This window comes from Panicum hallii, chromosome 6, assembly GCF_002211085.1.
Source record: "Panicum hallii strain FIL2 chromosome 6, PHallii_v3.1, whole genome shotgun sequence".
NCBI classification, from domain to species: domain Eukaryota; kingdom Viridiplantae; phylum Streptophyta; class Magnoliopsida; order Poales; family Poaceae; genus Panicum; species Panicum hallii.
This window is the reverse complement of record NC_038047.1, coordinates 45,393,214-45,411,087: the sequence shown is the minus strand read 5'-3', so window position 1 is coordinate 45,411,087 and position 17,874 is coordinate 45,393,214. Positions and strand designations below refer to the sequence as shown.

Below are 17,874 nucleotides of genomic sequence, written 5' to 3'. Positions count from 1 at the left end.
TTGTGAGGGCTACGGAGAGGAGCTGGAGATGAAGATCTCCATATCTCTCTTAGAGCAAGCTTCTGCTGGCCGGACCCACATGTCGGGGTCAGGCTCAGTGTAAGCACCCCCCTTTTTGGACTATAAAAGGGAGAGTGTACTCGTTAGAAACGGGTTCCAACATCCAGGATCACACGAACGCAAGTCCAGGCTAGGTTCCATCCAAGGTTCTCACAATCAATACAATACCATAGTGGACGTAGGGTATTACGCTCCGGCGGCCCGAACCACTCTAAAATCTCCGTGTCCCTCCTGTGTTCTTGGGTCCTTCGATCAAGCGCTCCTAAGTCCCCTCCAAACCCATCCTTAACTAGGATTAGGCGGGTGCTTTCCGCCACCCGGCTGGAGAATTCCTCCGACATTTGGCGCGCCAGGTAGGGGAGGTAGGTTTGGTTTGCGCTCGGTTGACCTTCGCGACCTCAATGGCGCAGGAAAATGGTCACCATGACCTCCTGATCGGTGAAGAAGTGGCGTCAACGGCGCCACACGCCTCGCGCCATCCCGCCTCCAGAGTGGCCCCGCGTGCTGCTCCACCGTGTGCAGCGGAGCGGGCCTCTGTGGCCCAATCGGTGCTCCCACCGAGCGGGCCCCTCATGGCAGCCAGGGAGTTGCTCCGCAACCCCCCTGGCGAGGCAGCGTCGCCAGACGCGCACAGACAGTGGTGTGACGACGTCGACCGTCTCCTCAACCTGGCACAGGTTTCCCCAGGCTCAGCGGGGGGGTCTGTGTCCAGGCAGCGCCGTCGCCCGGGCGGCGCATCCGGTTCTGTGCACTCACCATCAGTGAGGAGTGCACGGACCGAAGACCTCCGGGCGGAGCTCAACCGCAGGCATGCGGGAGAGGACGCCAGGGTCTCCATCGAGCGGGCGCGCAACCGACGACTCAATATTGAGGGTCGGAACCTTGCGCCCGAGCTCGATGCGGCTGCAGCCAGGCCGCAGGGACTCCCCCAGGCACCGGTGTCGGGTGTGGGCTGCGCCGCGCTCGCAGACCACCTCCGCGCAGTCGCCTGGCCGTCCAAGTTTCGGCCTCACCTGCCGGAAAAATATGATGGCTCCACCAACCCGTCAGAGTTCCTGCAGGTCTACATCACCGCCATCACGGCGGCCGGAGGTAACGAAGCCGTCATGGCAAGTTACTTTCATGTAGCCTTGACCGGGCCAGCCCGGACCTGGCTCATGAACCTCACCCCGGGATCCATCCAGTCCTGGGGTGAGCTCTGCGCGCAGTTCACTGCGAACTTCGCCAGCGCGTACCAGCAGCATGGCGTGGAGGCCCACCTCCACGCCGTGAGGCAACAACCCGGGGAAACCCTCCGGGCCTTCATCTCCCGCTTCACCAAGGTACGTGGAACTATCCCACGTATCTCCGATGCATCTATTATCACGGCCTTCCGACAGGGGGTCCGGGACGAGAAGATGCTAGAGAAGCTGGCGACCCACCAGGTGGAAGCCGTCACCACCTTGTTCGCTCTGGCGGACAAATGCGCCCGGGCTGCAGAAGGCCGTGCATGGCACTCTGCAACCCAGGCAGGTCCCGCTCAGACGAGTGGACCCAGCGTCGCTGCTCCCGGCAGCGGCAAGAAGAAGAATAAGAAGGTCCGTGGCTTCGACAAGTCACGGATTGGGGGTCCGGCCGTTGCAGCTGCGACGACCGGGGGCCAGAACTCCCGTGGCAAGCGCCCGCGACAGCAGCGCACCGACCCCGGGTCGTGCCCTGTTCATCCGGGGGCTCGCCACAGCGCCACCGAGTGCCGCGAGATCCAGAAGCTCGTGGAGCGCCTCAGCAAGAGGCGAGATCAAGCCTCCAAGGAAGGCTCCTCCCCGCCGCGCCGATCCGGTAAGGAGAAAGCCTCCGAAGCCGATGCAGCTGCGATGGAGAGGGAGTTGGGGTATCAAGCCCCCAACAAAGACCTCAAGGGACTTTTCCAGCAGTCCGATTTCGAGTCCGGCGGGGACGAGCGCCGCAAAAAGCTGTACGTTATGTACGGCGGCAGTTCGGAGCTCGTCTCCCGATGGGACGTCAAGGCCCTGCGCCGGGAGGTTCTCTCGGTGAAACCAGGGGTGCCGAGGGCGGCACCCCACCAGCGGTGGAAGGGCACCACCGTCTCCTTCGGGCCATCCGATTGCCCAGAGAACATGGCGGGCGCGGGAGTGCTGCCGCTCGTTACAGCACCCACCATCGCCAATGTCCGCCTTCACCATGTGCTGATCGACGGAGGCGCCGGCCTCAGCGTCATCAGCTATGCAGCGTTCAAGCACCTGCAGATCCCGGAGTCCAAGTTGGCTCCATCGCGCCCATTCTCAGGAGTGGGCCCGGATCCCGTATACCCGGTAGGGACCATCACTCTACCGGTTACATTCGGAACAGAGGACAACTTCCGTACCGAGAACGTGCAGTTCGAGGTTGCGGAAGTTAACCTCCCCTTCAACGCCATCATCGGCAGACCGGCTCTGTACCGGTTCATGGCCGTTGCCCACTACGGGTATCTGGTCCTGAAGATGCCTTCTCCGTCAGGCGTCCTCACCGTCCAGAGCGATCGGGCCGCTGCCGTTGTGGCGGTCGAAAAGCTCCATGCGCTGGCCACAGGACTCGTCCCTGTAGCAGGCGCCCAGGGGTCCGACCCCTCAACCCCGCGTGCCAAGGTTCTGGCCAAGGCGCCGAGGGTCTGTCCGTCTGACACGAACAACGTTCCCGTGAAGACCATCCAGGTCGGAGCGGAGGCCTCCCAGACCACCCGTATCGGTGGCAACCTGGGAGAGAAATAGGAAAGCGCGCTCATCGCCTTCCTCCGGGCAAATGTTGATGTGTTCGCCTGGGAACCATCACAAATGCCCGGGATCCCCAGGGAGGTGATTGAGCATCATCTGAAGATCCACCCCGACGCCAGGCCGGTCCGGCAGAAGCCACGCAGGCAGTCCGTTGAGCGGCAAAACTTCATCCGTGAAGAGGTCCGCAAGCTGCTGCAGGCTGGCTTCATCGAGGAGGTCTACCATCCTATATGGTTGGCCAACCCGGTGGTGGTCCCAAAGGCCAACGGGAAGCTTCAGATGTGCATCGACTACACCAATCTTAATAAGGCATGTCCAAAAGACCCTTATCCACTCCCGCGTATAGATCAGATTGTAGATTCCACCTCCGGGTGTGATTTGCTATCCTTCATAGATGCCTATTCTGGTTTTCATCAAATCAAAATAGCTAGAGATGATAGGAAGCATACAGCTTTTGTAACAGTGGATGGGCTTTATTGTTATATAGTGATGCCTTATGGATTGCTCAATGCTCTACCCACCTTTGCTCGTGCAATGAATATCACTCTAGGTGATTTGGTTAGAGATATTGTAGAGGTGTATGTCGATGACATCGTTGTCAAGACTAGAGAGTCGTGTTCTCTATTAGAAAATTTAGCTCGAGTCTTTGACAAGTTGCGGGCGACCTCCACCAAGCTTAATCCCGAGAAGTGCGTTTTTGGCGTATCGGCGGGAAAACTCCTTGGATTCCTGGTCTCCCACCGGGGGATCGAAGCCAACCCGGATAAGGTTCGGGCAATCGAGGCAATGAGACCCCCTGCGCGCCTCAAGGATGTACAAAGGTTGACGGGGTCCCTGGCAGCTCTCAGCCGCTTCATTTCGAGGCTGGCGGAGAGGGCACTTCTCTTCTTCAAGTTGATGAGGGGGTCCGGCCCATTCACATGGACCGAAGAGGCAGAGTGTGCCTTCCAAGAGATGAAGCAGTACCTTACCTCCTTGCCGGTCCTGGTCGCACCGGACCCAGGTGAGACACTGTTTCTTTATCTTGCAGCTACGACCGAAGTGATCAGCATGGTGCTGGTCACCGAGAGGTCCGAGCCTCTCCCGCAGGGGGCCCCCGCGGACCCCCCTGCAGGAGAAGGAGGTCCGGCCTCCACCACTCCAGAAACCGGCCCTACTTCGGAGGGTCCGGCCGGGTCCCGACCCGGACAAGCGCTAAACAGCTTGGAGGCCGGCGGGAACCCAGCTGAAGCCGAAGGGTCTAATCCACCTGGCAGAGTCAGGACCATCCAAAAGCCGGTCTACTATGTCAGCGAGGTCCTTCACGAGGCAAAGGCCAGGTATCCCGAGACGCATAAGCTTCTTTATGCCATACTCGTTGCGTCCAGGAAACTCCGTCATTATTTTCAGGCCCACAAGATTGTGGTGGTAACCTCCTACCCTTTGAGGGCCATCCTCCACAACTCCAACGCCACAGGCAATGTCGCCAAGTGGGCAGCTGACTTCCAGCAGCCGCTTTGAGCTTCCAGCCGCGCCACGCCGTCAAGAGTCAGGTCCTAGCTGACTTTGTGGCGGAATGGACACCAGCGCCAAGCGCCTCCGGGGGTCCGGACCGTGAGACGGACCCCCCACGTCCGGAGGCCAGCGCCCCGGTGTTCACCGGACCCCACTGGACCCTCTTCTTTGACGGGTCCGCCCGCAGCAAGAGGGCCGGGGCTGGCGTGGTCCTCATCGACCCACGAGGCGAGCAATTGAAGTACATGGTGCACCTCGATTTTGAGGCCACCAACAACATGGCGGAGTATGAAGCCTTAATCTTTGGGCTCACGGCGGCTCTGTCCCTGGGGGTCCGGGAGCTCCTGGTCAAAGGGGACTCCCAACTCATCATCAGGCAAGTCCGGGGGGAGTGTTGCTGCAACAACCCCCAGCTCGCAGCCTACCTCATCCATGTGAAGAGGCTGGAGAAGGACTTCGATGTGCTGGAACTGCAACACGTTCCACGCGAAGGCAATTCAGCAGCTGATGCCCTCTCCGCGAGCGCATCGACTCAGGCACCCGTGCCTGAGGGCGTCTTCCAGAGGCGTCTGCTGAAGCCTTCCGCCCAGCCTGCCGATCTGGGCGAGGGGGGTCGGACTAGCACCTCGAAGCTAGCGGTCCCGGCGGAGCTCCATCCGTGGTACCCGCCACGGGCCGTGTGCACCCTTGAGGGTCCCGAAGACCTCAGGGAGCCACGCCCAGTTTCTCAGGAAGGTCCCGATGCATGGACCTCTAAGGTCCGGGACTACCTGAAGGATAATTACCTTCCTGAAGATCAAGCATCTGCTGAGCGCATTGTCCGGATGGCTAAGCGATACACGGTGGTAGAAGGGGATCTTTATCGTCGTGGCGCCAGCGGTGTCCTCATGTGGTGCATCACCCAGGAAGAGGGCCGCGACTTGCTTGCGGAGATCCATGGAGGCGAGTGCGGAAGTCACTCTTCATCCCGCACGCTGGTTGGTAAAGCCTTTCGGCATGGTTTTTACTGGCCCACAGCACTCCAGGATGCAGCTGAGTTGGTAAGGACCTGTAAAGCGTGCCAGTTCCACGCAAAGCAGATACACACTCCAGCTCAGGCACTGCAGATGATTCCTCCCTCTTGGCCCTTTGCGGTATGGGGTTTGGATATCTTGGGACCTTTCCCTAGGGCCGTCGGCGGGTACCGGTACCTCTATGTCGCCATTGACAAGTTCACCAAGTGGCCAGAGGCAACCCCAGTGGTCAACATTACCAAGGCGTCGGCAACTGCTTTCCTCAGGTCAATTGTGTGCCGGTTCGGGGTCCCGAACCGAGTCATCACCGACAATGGGACCCAGTTCACGAGCCAGTACTTCCAGGAGTACTGTGAGGATATGGGCATCCAGCTCTGTTTCGCTTCAGTGGCACATCCCAGGAGCAATGGCCAAGTTGAGCGGGCCAATGCCGAAATCCTCAGAGGGCTCAAGATCCGAACCTACTGTGACCTTGAGAAGCATGGCGCAAGGTGGATTGAAGAGCTTCCGAGTGTGTTATGGGGGAATCGGACCACACCCAGCCGCGCAACAGGGGAAACCCCTTTCTTTCTGGTCTACGGGGCCGAAGCGTGCCTTCCCCCGGAGATCACCATGGGCTCTCTGCGAGTCCGATCTTTTGATGAGGAAATGCAGGAACAGGAGCGTCGCCAAGACGTGGACCTCATCGACGAGCGTAGGTGGCGAGCAGCAGTCCGCAATGCACGGTACAACCAAGCGCTCCGGCGCTACCACCAACGGTTCGTGCGAAGTAGGGAGCTCCGGGTCGGGGACCTAGTCCTAAGGCGAATCCTGAACCGGGAAGGCATGCACAAGCTCTCCCCCAGCTGGGAGGGGCCCTTCAAGGTGACAAAGGTGTGCCGACCCGGATCTGTTCGCCTGGCTACGGAGGATGGAATGCAACTACCCAATCCATGGAACATTGAGCACCTCCGTATGTTTTATCCCTAGGACCCGGTTGAGAGGAAATTTTTTCTTTGTAATTGGTAGCATTGCCGTGCGGATCAGGGCAGTAGAGGTCCGCCCTCATAAACCCAGCCCCTGGCGTACATCGCACAACTCTTCTGTACCAATTCGTCAAGGAAAAATTTGTTCTCAAATGCGTCCTTGAAGTCTATGTGACCCTGTATTTTTTCGCTTCTTATTACGCTAACCCCCCACGTGTTCTTCACGTCTGTGCTGTGCCTAAAGCCTCCTCTAAGTTGCTACGCAACGTCTCTGCATCGGACCTCTGTTTCACAGGAGAAAAGGAACCGGACCCCTGTGAACGGCTTCAGAGAGACGCGCTCGCCCTTTGCTGGGGTCCAGGGTTGTGTAGCCGCTTAGCCTGGTTCCGTACCCTAAGCCTACACGCCCTGCCCCCTAGGGTGAGCGCCGTCGTACCTCGAACCATGTACCAAGGGACCGGGACCCCTTTTAATCCTCGAATGTAGGTCCTAGTGCTCTGGCTTGCTACGCAACTTAGGCGGCCTTTGCTGGTCAGACTGAGAACCCGTGGGGACTCTACTAAGTGTCGATCCTAAGTCATGTGCAGGACCTCGGCTCTATGGCAGCTAGTCCCGACCTATCGCGACTACCTCCCAGGGGGCCACGGGATCTCGGTATGCCCAACAACACTTTGCAGATCGACAATCAGGAAAACAGCTAAGTTTTTCGCGAAAAGTAGACGCATCCAATACTTAAACGCATTGCTAATAATGTACACAACATTCTAAAAGCTATATTACAATAACTAAAGTTATGTTACAAAAGAGATAACTAAGAAGATACTGGCGCTACTGCCCTGGCGGTCCGGAGGCGTTTCCACCTTCTGCAGGTTCAGGACGGCGCCGGAGGCGTGATGCAACCATTCCTGCTGCCTCCAAGACTCCTGCCCGCGCGGCGGCCGCCGTTGCCCGGATGGGTCCGACCAAAACTGGAGTCAGCTGGATGGAGGGGTCATGGCTTCGGAAGCTGGTGAGGATGTATTCAGCCACTTCCCGAGCAACTATTCGCCCCTCCGTCTCCAGGAGGTCCTGCATCCCGGCCTCCGCGTCCTGAAGCCGCCTGGCGGTGGTGTCCAGCAGTTGGAGTGCGGCACCAAACGGAGAAGGGGCTTCCGGCACTCGGATGGGGTCGGCTCCGAGCTCCTCTAGTAGAGGGTTCACCGCGCTGACCCATCTTGTTAACCGGCCAGTGCCGGCTTGCTGCTCTGCCAAGAGCCCCTCCACCTTGGCCTCCCTCTCCTGGAGTGCTGCCTCGCGCTCCTGGAGCCTCCGGTTCCCGGCTGCCAGCTCCTCCATGGCCTTTTCCCGCTTCTGAAGCTCCTGCAGCCGGACCACCTCCTCTGCTTCTCGGGCGGCCAGCTCTTCTTCTTTCTTCGCTGCCGCCGCCGCCCGATCCGCGAGGGCGGCCTGTTGCGCCTCAGCCGTGGCAAACGCCTCCCTCGCCGCGTCTGCCAGCTCCCGGGCGGCCCGCTCCCTCTCCGCCTCCGCCTCCTTCTGCCTCTCCACGGCAATCAGCCCCTGGAGAGCCTCTGCTTCCCGCCGTGTGGCCGCCAACTCCCGCTGGCGCGCTGCTGCCTCCCGGTCGCGCGCCTGCTCCAGCTCCTCCCACAGGAGCTCGCGCCCCACCACGAGTTTGGCGCGCTCCTCGGCGTAGCGGGCGGAGACAGAGTTGATGCGGCCCCCCAGGCGGACCTCCCAGTCGAAAAGCCGCTGGCGCTCCGCCTCCAGCTTCTCCCACTCCCGGCGCATGCCAGCCTCTAGCTCCTGTTGAGCTTGCTGGCATCTGGCTATGAGCCGGGGGAGAGGGACCTCCGCTGTGCTCGGGAGGAGGCGCCTACCCAGCACTACCTCCGGTTCCTCCTCCTCTGCCAGCGGAGCGGCGCTGTGGCAACTTCGGCCACCTCCGGTGCCGCCGCCTCTGTCGCCTCCGGTGCAGCCACCTCCGGTGCCGTGACCTCCACCGCCTCCGCTGCCTCTGGCGCTGCAGCCTCCGCCGTGGCAGCGGCCCCCTCTGCTGCTGGCTCAGCAGGAGAGGGCCCGACTTTGACACCCGACGCTGTCGCCGGCGCCTCGGTCGTTGCAGCGGACCTGGTGTCCTCCTCCTGGAAGGCGGCTTCAGGCTGTGGCGGTGAGGCGGCCTCTGGCTCCGGGGCCACAGGTCCGGAGGTTTCTGGAGCTGTCTCTGGTGGGGGCCCTGCTGGGGTCGGCGTCGGGCTTCCCGGCGCTGGCTGGGGGCCGGACCCCCCAGTGGGAGCATCCGAAGACTGCAGCCTGTCGTATCACCTGAATGGTTGAGGACCAGAGGCCAGGAGAGATAATGAAAAACTATGAGAAGGATGCTTACGCGTAGCCGTACCACTCCCACCTGCACCGTGCCGCTCGGGGGAGTTTCCTCCCTGCCGAGGACCCCCCGGACCCTTGATGGGGGTCCCCGCCCTTCGAGGCTTCAGGTGGCGGAGATGGGGACTGTGGCCTGTGGCCTGATCTCGGACGGTGGGGGTGGTGTCTCTTCCTGCCGTTCTGGCGGTGGAGGCGGAGGAGTCTGTTGTCTCGGGGCAGGTCGGTGTCGCGGTGGAGGGGGTGCAGCCCCGCTCTGCCCCTCCGCTCCCGCGGTCTTCTGGCGCTTGGGCGCCGGCTCCCCGACCAAGGAGCCATCGCCTCGCTGGAGCCTCCGGGATTTGCTCCCTCCGGGTTGGCAGCTCCGGGCCGGTGCTGGCTCCTGGGACTCACCGCGTCCTTCCGCCGGGGCGGCCCCGGCGTGGCCCTTCTGCCGGTGCTCTGGCACCGGCGCCTTCTCTTTCCCTTTTCCGCTGGGGGCCGGACCTCTGGGTCCCGGCCCCCCGGGACTGTCGCTGGAACGTTGCTGGCGGTCCGGCGTGGCGCCAGGGATCTGGAGCCCGCGGTTGGGATCACCCCCCAGTTGCCAGACCGCCAGGCCGCCCTCGTCCAGGGTCGGCATCGATGCCAGGACCGATGACCGCAGTGCCTGGTCCTCGCACAGGGCCTTCACCCCGCTCGGGAGGACCAGGGACTCTGGAACGAACGCCTCGCCGGTCATCGCCCAGATCGCCGCCTCCAGCTCCACCCTGGTGAAGTCGCCGCCGGGCCCGCGCGCGATCCTGCAGCAGTCGTTTAGCCCCGTGTACACGTAGGCCATCCGGGACCGCTGCTGCAGGGGGGCGATTCGCCGCTTCAGGAAGTCACCCAGCACCATCATGGAAGTCAGGCCGCTCCTAGCCAGCTTCTTGATCCGGCCCAGTACCGGGTCGAGCTCCACCGGTATTGTTGGCCTGGCCTTCCATGTGCCCCGATCGCTCTGGGGACCTTCTGCCGGCAGTTCCAGGCGGTCGTGGGGGTCGGTTACCGTGATGACCCAGCCTTCTCGCCACTCCTCCCACTTGGAGCTAGAGAAGGCGGCGATGTAGGCGCCCGCCATCCCGTGCCGGAGCTGGAAGTAATACGCGCCAATCTCGCCGCGCTTCTTCCCGGTCCCAACCAGGGAGTAGAAGTGTTTGAAGATGGTGGTGCAGGGGCGCACCCCCACGAACATCTCCATGAAGTGGGCGAAGACCGCCGCGAGGAGAACGGAGTGGGGGGGTGAGATGGTGAAGTTGGAGGCCAAACTCCTCCAGGAGCAGCAGGAAGAAGGAGGAGATCGGAGGAACCAACCCGCACATAATGTACGAATTGAAGAGGACGAACTCCCCCGCGGCAAGGTCGCGGAGGGGAACCTCGCCGGCCCTGACCTTCCCGGCGTTCGCCGGCGCGGTCCACCCCAGAAGGCGCCGCACCGCGTCCAACTGTTCCTGGCTCTGGAAGCGGCGCGGGAAAGGAAGCGAGGCCATGGTGATTTTTGGGGTGGATTGCGGAGGAGCAAGGAAGAGAGAAGAGTCGGGCGCAAGGATGCCGATCGCGAGAGGGGATGCGGAGACGAAGGGGCGCTACGGCGTCCGTTGTTGGCAAGAGCGAAAAGGTAGCCGTTCCCTTCGGCGCATACCTTTTATGCAAAGGGCTGCTCCCACCTTAGCGTCCTGCGGCGACCGAGGAGAAGACGAGCGGTCACCAGCGCCGCCCTCCCCTTCCCTCACACTCTATGACCAGTGGGCTCGGGCCCACCAGTCATTGGCGTGGGTGCTGGAGGGTCGTGGGAAGGGCGGAATCCGAACCGCCCGAGCCGCGCGACGGGCTCGAATAAGACAAGAATCTGAACCGTCTGATGTGCACGGTGCGCGCGGAGGACGGGCCCCTCGGGGATCCCGCTACGGGCGAAAGGACACCCATGCCCTTGCCCGGCGGGAACGAGCTGTCCACCCGGCGCGATGCTGGGATTTGGCCCCACCTGCGGGTTCATCCCTCTCCCAAGGTGGGCCCGGGGGCCTCTGTCAGTACATACAGATAGGGGTACCTCCCGCTAGGGTGTCCAGGCCTTCGGATTTCCATAATCCATACTCCCCCTCGCCTCTGGGCCACGTGGCATACGGCCTCCGGGCCTGACAGCTGGGACCGCGGCCTCCGGACCCTCCCCCGAGCTCCATGAGGCCCGGGGTCTCTGCACACCCAGGTGAGCGGGAGAGCTCACGGGTAGCCCCTACGGACCCGGCCTCCCCTAGGAGGTCCGGGGCCGCCACGTGTGATGGTCGGACCATCACAGGCCAGCCCGCTCCAACCGGTCTCGGCGGCCCCGGGCCCCTCTTTCCCTGGGAAGGGGTCCGGCGCCACCATGTGTTGCCCAGCGGGAGGAGCGGGGCTGGCCCCGCCGTGTGCCTGCGGCCTGAGGCCCCTTACGGGTCGCCTCTCCACCTACCAGCATTTAATGCGGTAGCTGTGTCGGGCGCGCCAAAGTCAAAAGGTGCGGCCTGCCACTGACACACGGGGCAGGTAAGCTGACACCACGGTAAGCCCGCCCGTTCTAAAGGCGGCGCGTCATATCACCGTGCACAGTACGCGGACTGTGTACAGTCCCGTCACGGCGCTGCACACGTGATGATGGTCTGTAATAGGCAAGGCGTGCGCTGTAACAGAGCACACGCATCGGGTCAGCGCTGCTTCGCCGCCTGACAGGAAGTCCCATCCTAACAGAGACAGCACGGCTTCGCTGTTATGCAACGCTGACGCCGGCAACAGTGCAAGACAAGGCTGCACAGGGCCGTATCCAAGTTATGAATACGCACATCAACTTCCCGATTGTGAGGGCTACGGAGAGGAGCTGGAGATGAAGATCTCCATATCTCTCTTAGAGCAAGCTTCTGCTGGCCGGACCCACATGTCGGGGTCAGGCTCAGTGTAAGCACCCCCCTTTTTGGACTATAAAAGGGAGAGTGTACTCGTTAGAAACGGGTTCCAACATCCAGGATCACACGAACGCAAGTCCAGGCTAGGTTCCATCCAAGGTTCTCACAATCAATACAATACCATAGTGGACGTAGGGTATTACGCTCCGGCGGCCCGAACCACTCTAAAATCTCCGTGTCCCTCCTGTGTTCTTGGGTCCTTCGATCAAGCGCTCCTAAGTCCCCTCCAAACCCATCCTTAACTAGGATTAGGCGGGTGCTTTCCGCCACCCGGCTGGAGAATTCGTCCGACAGGCATCTATCCATCTTTTGCTTTGCTTACTGAAGGAGAAGGATCAGATGCTGAAGAAAGAACCGTGCCATCCGTACGACTAAGAAATAGACGACTAGTCTACTACTACCACCACAGAGGGTCTTTGCATTCTTACGACTAGTCTACTACTACCACCACAGAGGGTCTTTGCATTCTTGTGCTGGCCAGATCGAGGCACATTTTACGGCTATGTATACTGGATGGTAGGTTAACCTGCTTGCACCTGGATTTTGTGGTGCACATGGGCACATGACAAACACTCTGATCTGATGATGAATTGGACAGGACCTACGGTGCCCGCGGCTCCGAGGGAGTGACCACATTTTACTATTGCACTGACCTAGCCCTACACCAAAAGGAAAGCTTACTACTACTGTGCGTAGTACAAGTGCTAGCAGTGGAGTCAGTGTACAACGCACTGGTAGGAGTACTAGAGGAGGTAGGCCGTAGCCCGTAGCCCTCACTCGGATTTATCATTCATCGTTCACGAGTGCTGGCTGGCTGGCTGAGAGGATTCGTCGTGGAGGGAGGGAAAAGCGAGCGAGGGAGCACAGGCACAGCAAGCAAAAGGGGGATGGTTTGCTTTGCTCGAGGTCCAGGGGGGAGCTGATCAAGGGCAGGCAGGGGAGCAGACAGCAGAAAGCCGAGAAATGGGTAGCCGCTATGACCCAAGCATTTTAGCAGCCAAAAAGCCATGCCATTCATTCCAATGATCCATCGAAAAGCAAGCAAACCCCAACCCAACACCACCGACTGACAGCCAGCCAGCCAGCCAAGGTTGAGATCTCTAGTTGCTCAAAAGCTTGAGATCTCTGATCCCTCTCACTCCACCGCCAAGCTGAATTGCTGATTGATTGCATCATCGTCTTCCTCCTCACACTCTCACACCTCCGTCACCATCTTTGGTTGGTTGTCGTCCGGAATCTGGAGTTGGTGGTGGCGACGAGGACACGAGGAAGGTGAGCCCCAGCCAGCACCACATACCATAGCGGCAACAGTCGCCCCGTCGTGTCGTGCTCGCACCTACACGCCTACTCCTAGAGTACACTACATGCTGCTCCTGCTCCATTATTGCCTTTGCCCAGCTCTGCTTGCTTTCGCTTCGCCCCCTGGTCCTCATCGCCTCCCAAACCAATCAAGCAAGGCAAACCCCCCGCCTGCTGCTCGATTTGATCGATCCTTCCCCCATTTCCATTTGGTTCCCGCTGGTACCAGTCGCCGCTCCTCAGGTTCTTCTTCTTCTTCCGTGCCCATGCCCAGCACCCTGTGATCTGATCCGGGCATTACTCCGCGGCTCGGCTGGCTCCTCCAGCCGGGGCAAGGAGCGGGGGAGGGATGGAGGGGAGGCCGACGCGCCGCCGTGCCGCCTCCAGCCCCAGCCCCGGCCGCAACAAGGTCTGGGTCGAGCCGCCGGGCAAGAGCCACCACCACCAGACCCCGTCCCCGCCCCCGCCCCCGCCCCCGCCCCAGGCCCCCGCGGCGAAGAGGGTGGCCGTGGTGTACTACCTCTGCCGCAATCGCCATCTGGAGCACCCGCACTTCATCGAGGTGCCGCTCGCCTCCCCGGAGGAAGGTCTCTACCTGCGAGGTCAGTCCTCCGAGCTCCATCACATCAATAAAGGCGCCGCCTTTCGGGGCCCAAATCGAGCATTACCGCTGTGTTGTACCTGCGAGCTGATGCGATTCGCGTTAATGACGTTGCTGCTGCAGATGTGATTAACCGCCTCAACGTGCTGCGAGGGAAGGGCATGGCCTCCATGTACTCCTGGTCCTGCAAGAGGTACTACCGCACTTCATCATTTCGGGGATCCAATACTCACTCTCAATAGGGGAGAATGATGGCTAAAAATCCTACCTTTTGCCGGTACCTGCTGCTTGGTTTCATCCCTTCTGTATCGCCAGGAGCTACAAGAACGGCTTCGTGTGGCACGACCTGTCCGAGGACGATCTGGTGCTCCCCGCGCAGGGCAACGAGTACATCCTCAAGGGCTCCGAGCTCCTTGACCGCTCGCCGCCGCCAGGTATCCCACTTGCTAAAATTGACCCTCATTGCTTTTTCACACAAAGGAAGAATTGATGCCCGTGAATGTGTTCATCAGATCTTGGTTCAATTTGTCCTTGTGTTGTTTTAGATCGGCAGCAGAACGGCATCAGCAACCCAAAGGTCGAGGGCCTCAAGCACCCCAAGGAAGAGTCCCCTCAGTCACGTGGTTCGCAAGAAGGATGTTCCTCCTCCTCATCCCCGTCTGCCGTTGTCAAGGAGATCTCACCTCCGCCTGCTACTCCACGGCTACAGCAACAGGCACAATCAGCATTGCTGCCGTCGTCGTCCACTTCCACCAACCATGAGGATGAGCAATGCCAGACTACACATTCAGGCTCATCTGGCAACCAGTCCCCTGAACCTGCAGGGAGAAATGCTCCACTATCAGAGGCAAGCTCCCCAGGACCTTCGGAGTACAGAGTCTGCAAACCCAACGGAGCTCAGGATGCCGCCACACAAACAGATGATAGTGAGAGAGATGTTCCTGAGAAGGATACTCGCTTGGCAGGACTGTCCATGGAGGCTGGTACATCAGATGCTGAGATTCAAGAATGCCACGAAAGGACCTCGCTGGTGTTGCCAAAGGGACCTGAAATCATTCGAGAATCACCAGCAGTGTGTTCGTCTGATGCTTCGCCAGGTGGCAGAGTTGAGACCTTGGAGTCCCTGATAAGAGCGGAAGCCAGTAGGAGAAGTAGCTTTAGAACACTAGAGGAGGAACATATGTTTGGTCCAATGGGTGTGAAACTCAAGCCAGCCAATTTGCTAATGCAGCTTATCACTTGTGGGTCTATATCTGTGAAAGAACACCGAGGCTTTGGGATCATCCCAACGTACAGGCCTAGGTTTACACAAGTTGAGTTCCCTTCTCCAGTGTTCTCCACTCCTGTGACATTGCGACACCTTGACAAGATCCCATGTAATTCAAGAACAATTGCAATGAGAGCTCCAGAGTCTGAATGTTTCAGTGGGAGCTTGGCTGAGACCAAGAAGCAGGATGAGTCTGAGAGAGGAATCGACACACTCAAACGCTCATCATCTTATGACGAGGATAGGTACAGTATATATTACTACCACAGATTGTTCTAAACTTCTGATCTTGGACAATGGTGCCAGTACGAATGATTCATGGATTTTTCTTCAATAATGTAGCCTACCATGCCTCATTATCTTCTTATCAGTGGCTACTGTACCTTCTTTTAGAACTTTATTCATACTTGCTACTTGCTAGTCGCACTAAATGTTGGGTTCTAACTAGTCGCATTAATGTTGGGTGCTAAAGGCTCAAGTTAATTCTTATGTCTTTCTTCATTCCATGCTATGATAGTTCCTAAACTAGAGGTATAGCAGAAGAAAAGAGACTCCAACAATAAGACACTTGAAAACAAATCATGTAATTTCTTTAGGCGGTTACTTTTAAGTGTCAAACTGAACATGTTATATGCAACGTGTCACTAAATTGTACCAAAGCTAGAAATTTGCAGACATAGTTCACGTGTTTTGTTACATCGCTCAAGCAGTTCAATTGTTTAAATTGTTAGGTCTTCATTGTTCCCCCTGGCATACTGATATTTGACACGGTACCTCCTATGAACATTTTCCAGGGTTTATAGAGGAGCACATTCCAAAAGTGACACAGAAAGCTCCGTGGAGTCAGGTAGCTTCAGGTGTCTCCCACAAACTATCAGGATTATATCTTGTAAGCAATCGAGAACTGGAACAATACTCTCCCCAGCCTCTGACGTGAGGAACAGCTCTAGTCGACAAGAATATAGTGCCAGATCCTCGCCACTGGATTCATCAAAGAGTGCAAGCAATAGGATGACTGATCCATCACTGGGTAAACTATCTTCTGCGAGAATAGAGTCATTCCACAAGGAAAAGGATGTGATCAAGATTGAAGAAAGTTGAGTTGCCTCTCACTATTCTCGTTGGTTCATCTACTGGTTCCGTTTCTAAAAACTGACAAAATAGACCGTTTAAAACTGCAGGCTTCCTTCTGGAGCTCGGGTTATAATCCAGTCCGCACCTTTGTGTGAAGAAAGTGATGACAGCAATGAATCACTGTAAGGGGACGTGTTACGTATATGTTTTTCTTCTTTTTGTTTTATTTTCCTGAGTATGGCGTTTGTTGGAAGTTGGTGTGCGTGTGTCATAGCTTTTGGAGTAGGTTCAAAGGTATTCATTTTGTGACGTGTCAATGTGATAATAGATAGCCAACATTTTCTCACACCTTGAAGAAGAGAAGAGTTTGATTTGCCCACTTTGGTATCTCAGTGCAGTCAGTTTTACTGGCTTTATTTCTTCGAGTAAATATGCATGAACTGTATGCCCACCTGATTATCAATGTGTTGTTTTACAAATATCAAGCAAACAAAAACAACTTATCCCTTTTGGAATGCAATACAACCATAAAGCAAACTTTGCTTTTAGTAGTATCCTAAGTAGGGTGGCACCAGGGCACAACAAATACATCACTGAAAATCTGAATGACTATCAATTCTTGTTCTAAGGCTGCAACATGGCCAAGTATCTATCCTTTCACCAGAGCTTGGTGAAATCATGATAGGACTACATACAGCATTACATCATCTGTGGACCACTTGAAAGGCTCTCATTGGGTAGTACATCCATATGCAGATCTGAGTGAGAAGTGGGAATGCATTTGCTTTTGTTGTTATGTGGAACGCTTGGCCTGCTGTCATGTTGACCTTGCTGCATTGAGTTGACTTGGAGTGAACCCCTGAAGGCAAAGAATGCTGCTATTCACTGCTCATTTAGTTGTCTATACATGATGGATGGTGGGCGCCTGAGCTTTTCAGTCAGGGATGGGACCTGGAGGGAGTCTGTGTTGGATGGTAGTTTGGTACTACCCCTTTCAATTGACTTGGGCACTCGTCTAAGTGGTTTTTTCCTTGTGTAACACCATATGTACTCGTGATCAATTATATGAAATGGTGAAGCAGGTACGCGAGGCGTGTCTGGCTCTGCATTGTCTGATCCTCAGTACCATGTTTCAGAAGTCTGAACGTGAAATGACAGTATCTAGCATCAGGCAAGGCTGTGCTTGTTAATTTCCTTGTATATGTTTGACTGTTGATTGCCTTTTGTACAACCAAGTGAGTGAAGAAACAGGTGTTTACTATTCTGCTGCATTATGTTGGTCTGCTTCTGTTAGAGAGAGCCAAGGCATGTCATCCTTGTCTTTGTTCAATTGTATTTCCTGTTGTTCTAGATGAGAGATTTAGTTGCAACTGACAGTGAGGCCTTGAGTCAGAACTGAGAACTGAACTGAAGCGGAGGATAACCGCCGCCAAGCATGCTCATCATGCCTGGACCCAACCCCACGTCGCCTGCATTTCTCGACCGTTAGATCTTGCATCTACGGTGAAAATCAGGGTGCACGGCAGCGGCGAGGGAAAAAAATAGAAGGAAACAAAATAGGAAAGGAAAAATAAAAATATCAAGAAGATGATTAGAAAAGAAAAACAAAAAAGAAGAAAAATGAATATACTTTAAAAGTAAAAACAAAGGAGAAGAAAGAGGCAAACAAAAATAAAAAATGAAAAAGGAAGGAAAAAAGCTACATGCGGTGTAGTAGAAATTAAAAAAAATAGGAACAAAATGAATAAGGAAAGAAAATGAAAATGAAGAAGAAAGTGGATCGGAAAAGAAAAAAGAAATGAAAATAGAAAGATAAGAACTCTGCGTGGGCCGAATTCACCTGCAATGCGGGCCGAACCCACCATCCCAGATGGAAAAAAGGAAAGCTGGCCGGTCCGTCCGCGGAAGAGCGCACAAGCTCCTCCACGCTCCACATACCTGCACTGCACACGCCGGCGACGAGCCCCCAACGCGCGAGCTCCTACTGCCGCAGCGGCGGCGGCGGCCGCACGTGCCTGAGT

The 17,874-nt window shown here is 57.3% G+C and overlaps 1 protein-coding gene across 2 annotated transcripts; it reads left to right on the top strand.

Moving 5' to 3' along the window:
- Positions 1-12,520: 12,520 nt before the first annotated feature.
- LOC112897575 lies at positions 12,521-17,124 on the top strand. 2 transcript variants are annotated; one of them, XM_025965909.1, is made up of 7 exons: positions 12,521-13,513; positions 13,636-13,705; positions 13,828-13,946; positions 14,058-15,024; positions 15,574-15,876; positions 15,961-16,035; positions 16,482-16,587. In XM_025965909.1, the coding sequence occupies exons 1-7, from the start codon at positions 13,261-13,263 to the stop codon at positions 16,525-16,527; spliced, it is 1,833 nt and encodes a 610-aa protein (XP_025821694.1). In that variant the 5' UTR covers positions 12,521-13,260; the 3' UTR covers positions 16,528-16,587. The 2 variants fall into 2 exon arrangements, with proteins under 2 accessions (XP_025821694.1, XP_025821695.1); XM_025965910.1 differs by lacking the exon at positions 16,482-16,587 and adding an exon at positions 16,610-17,124 and having other exon boundaries at positions 12,523-13,513.
- Positions 17,125-17,874: the final 750 nt, after the last annotated feature.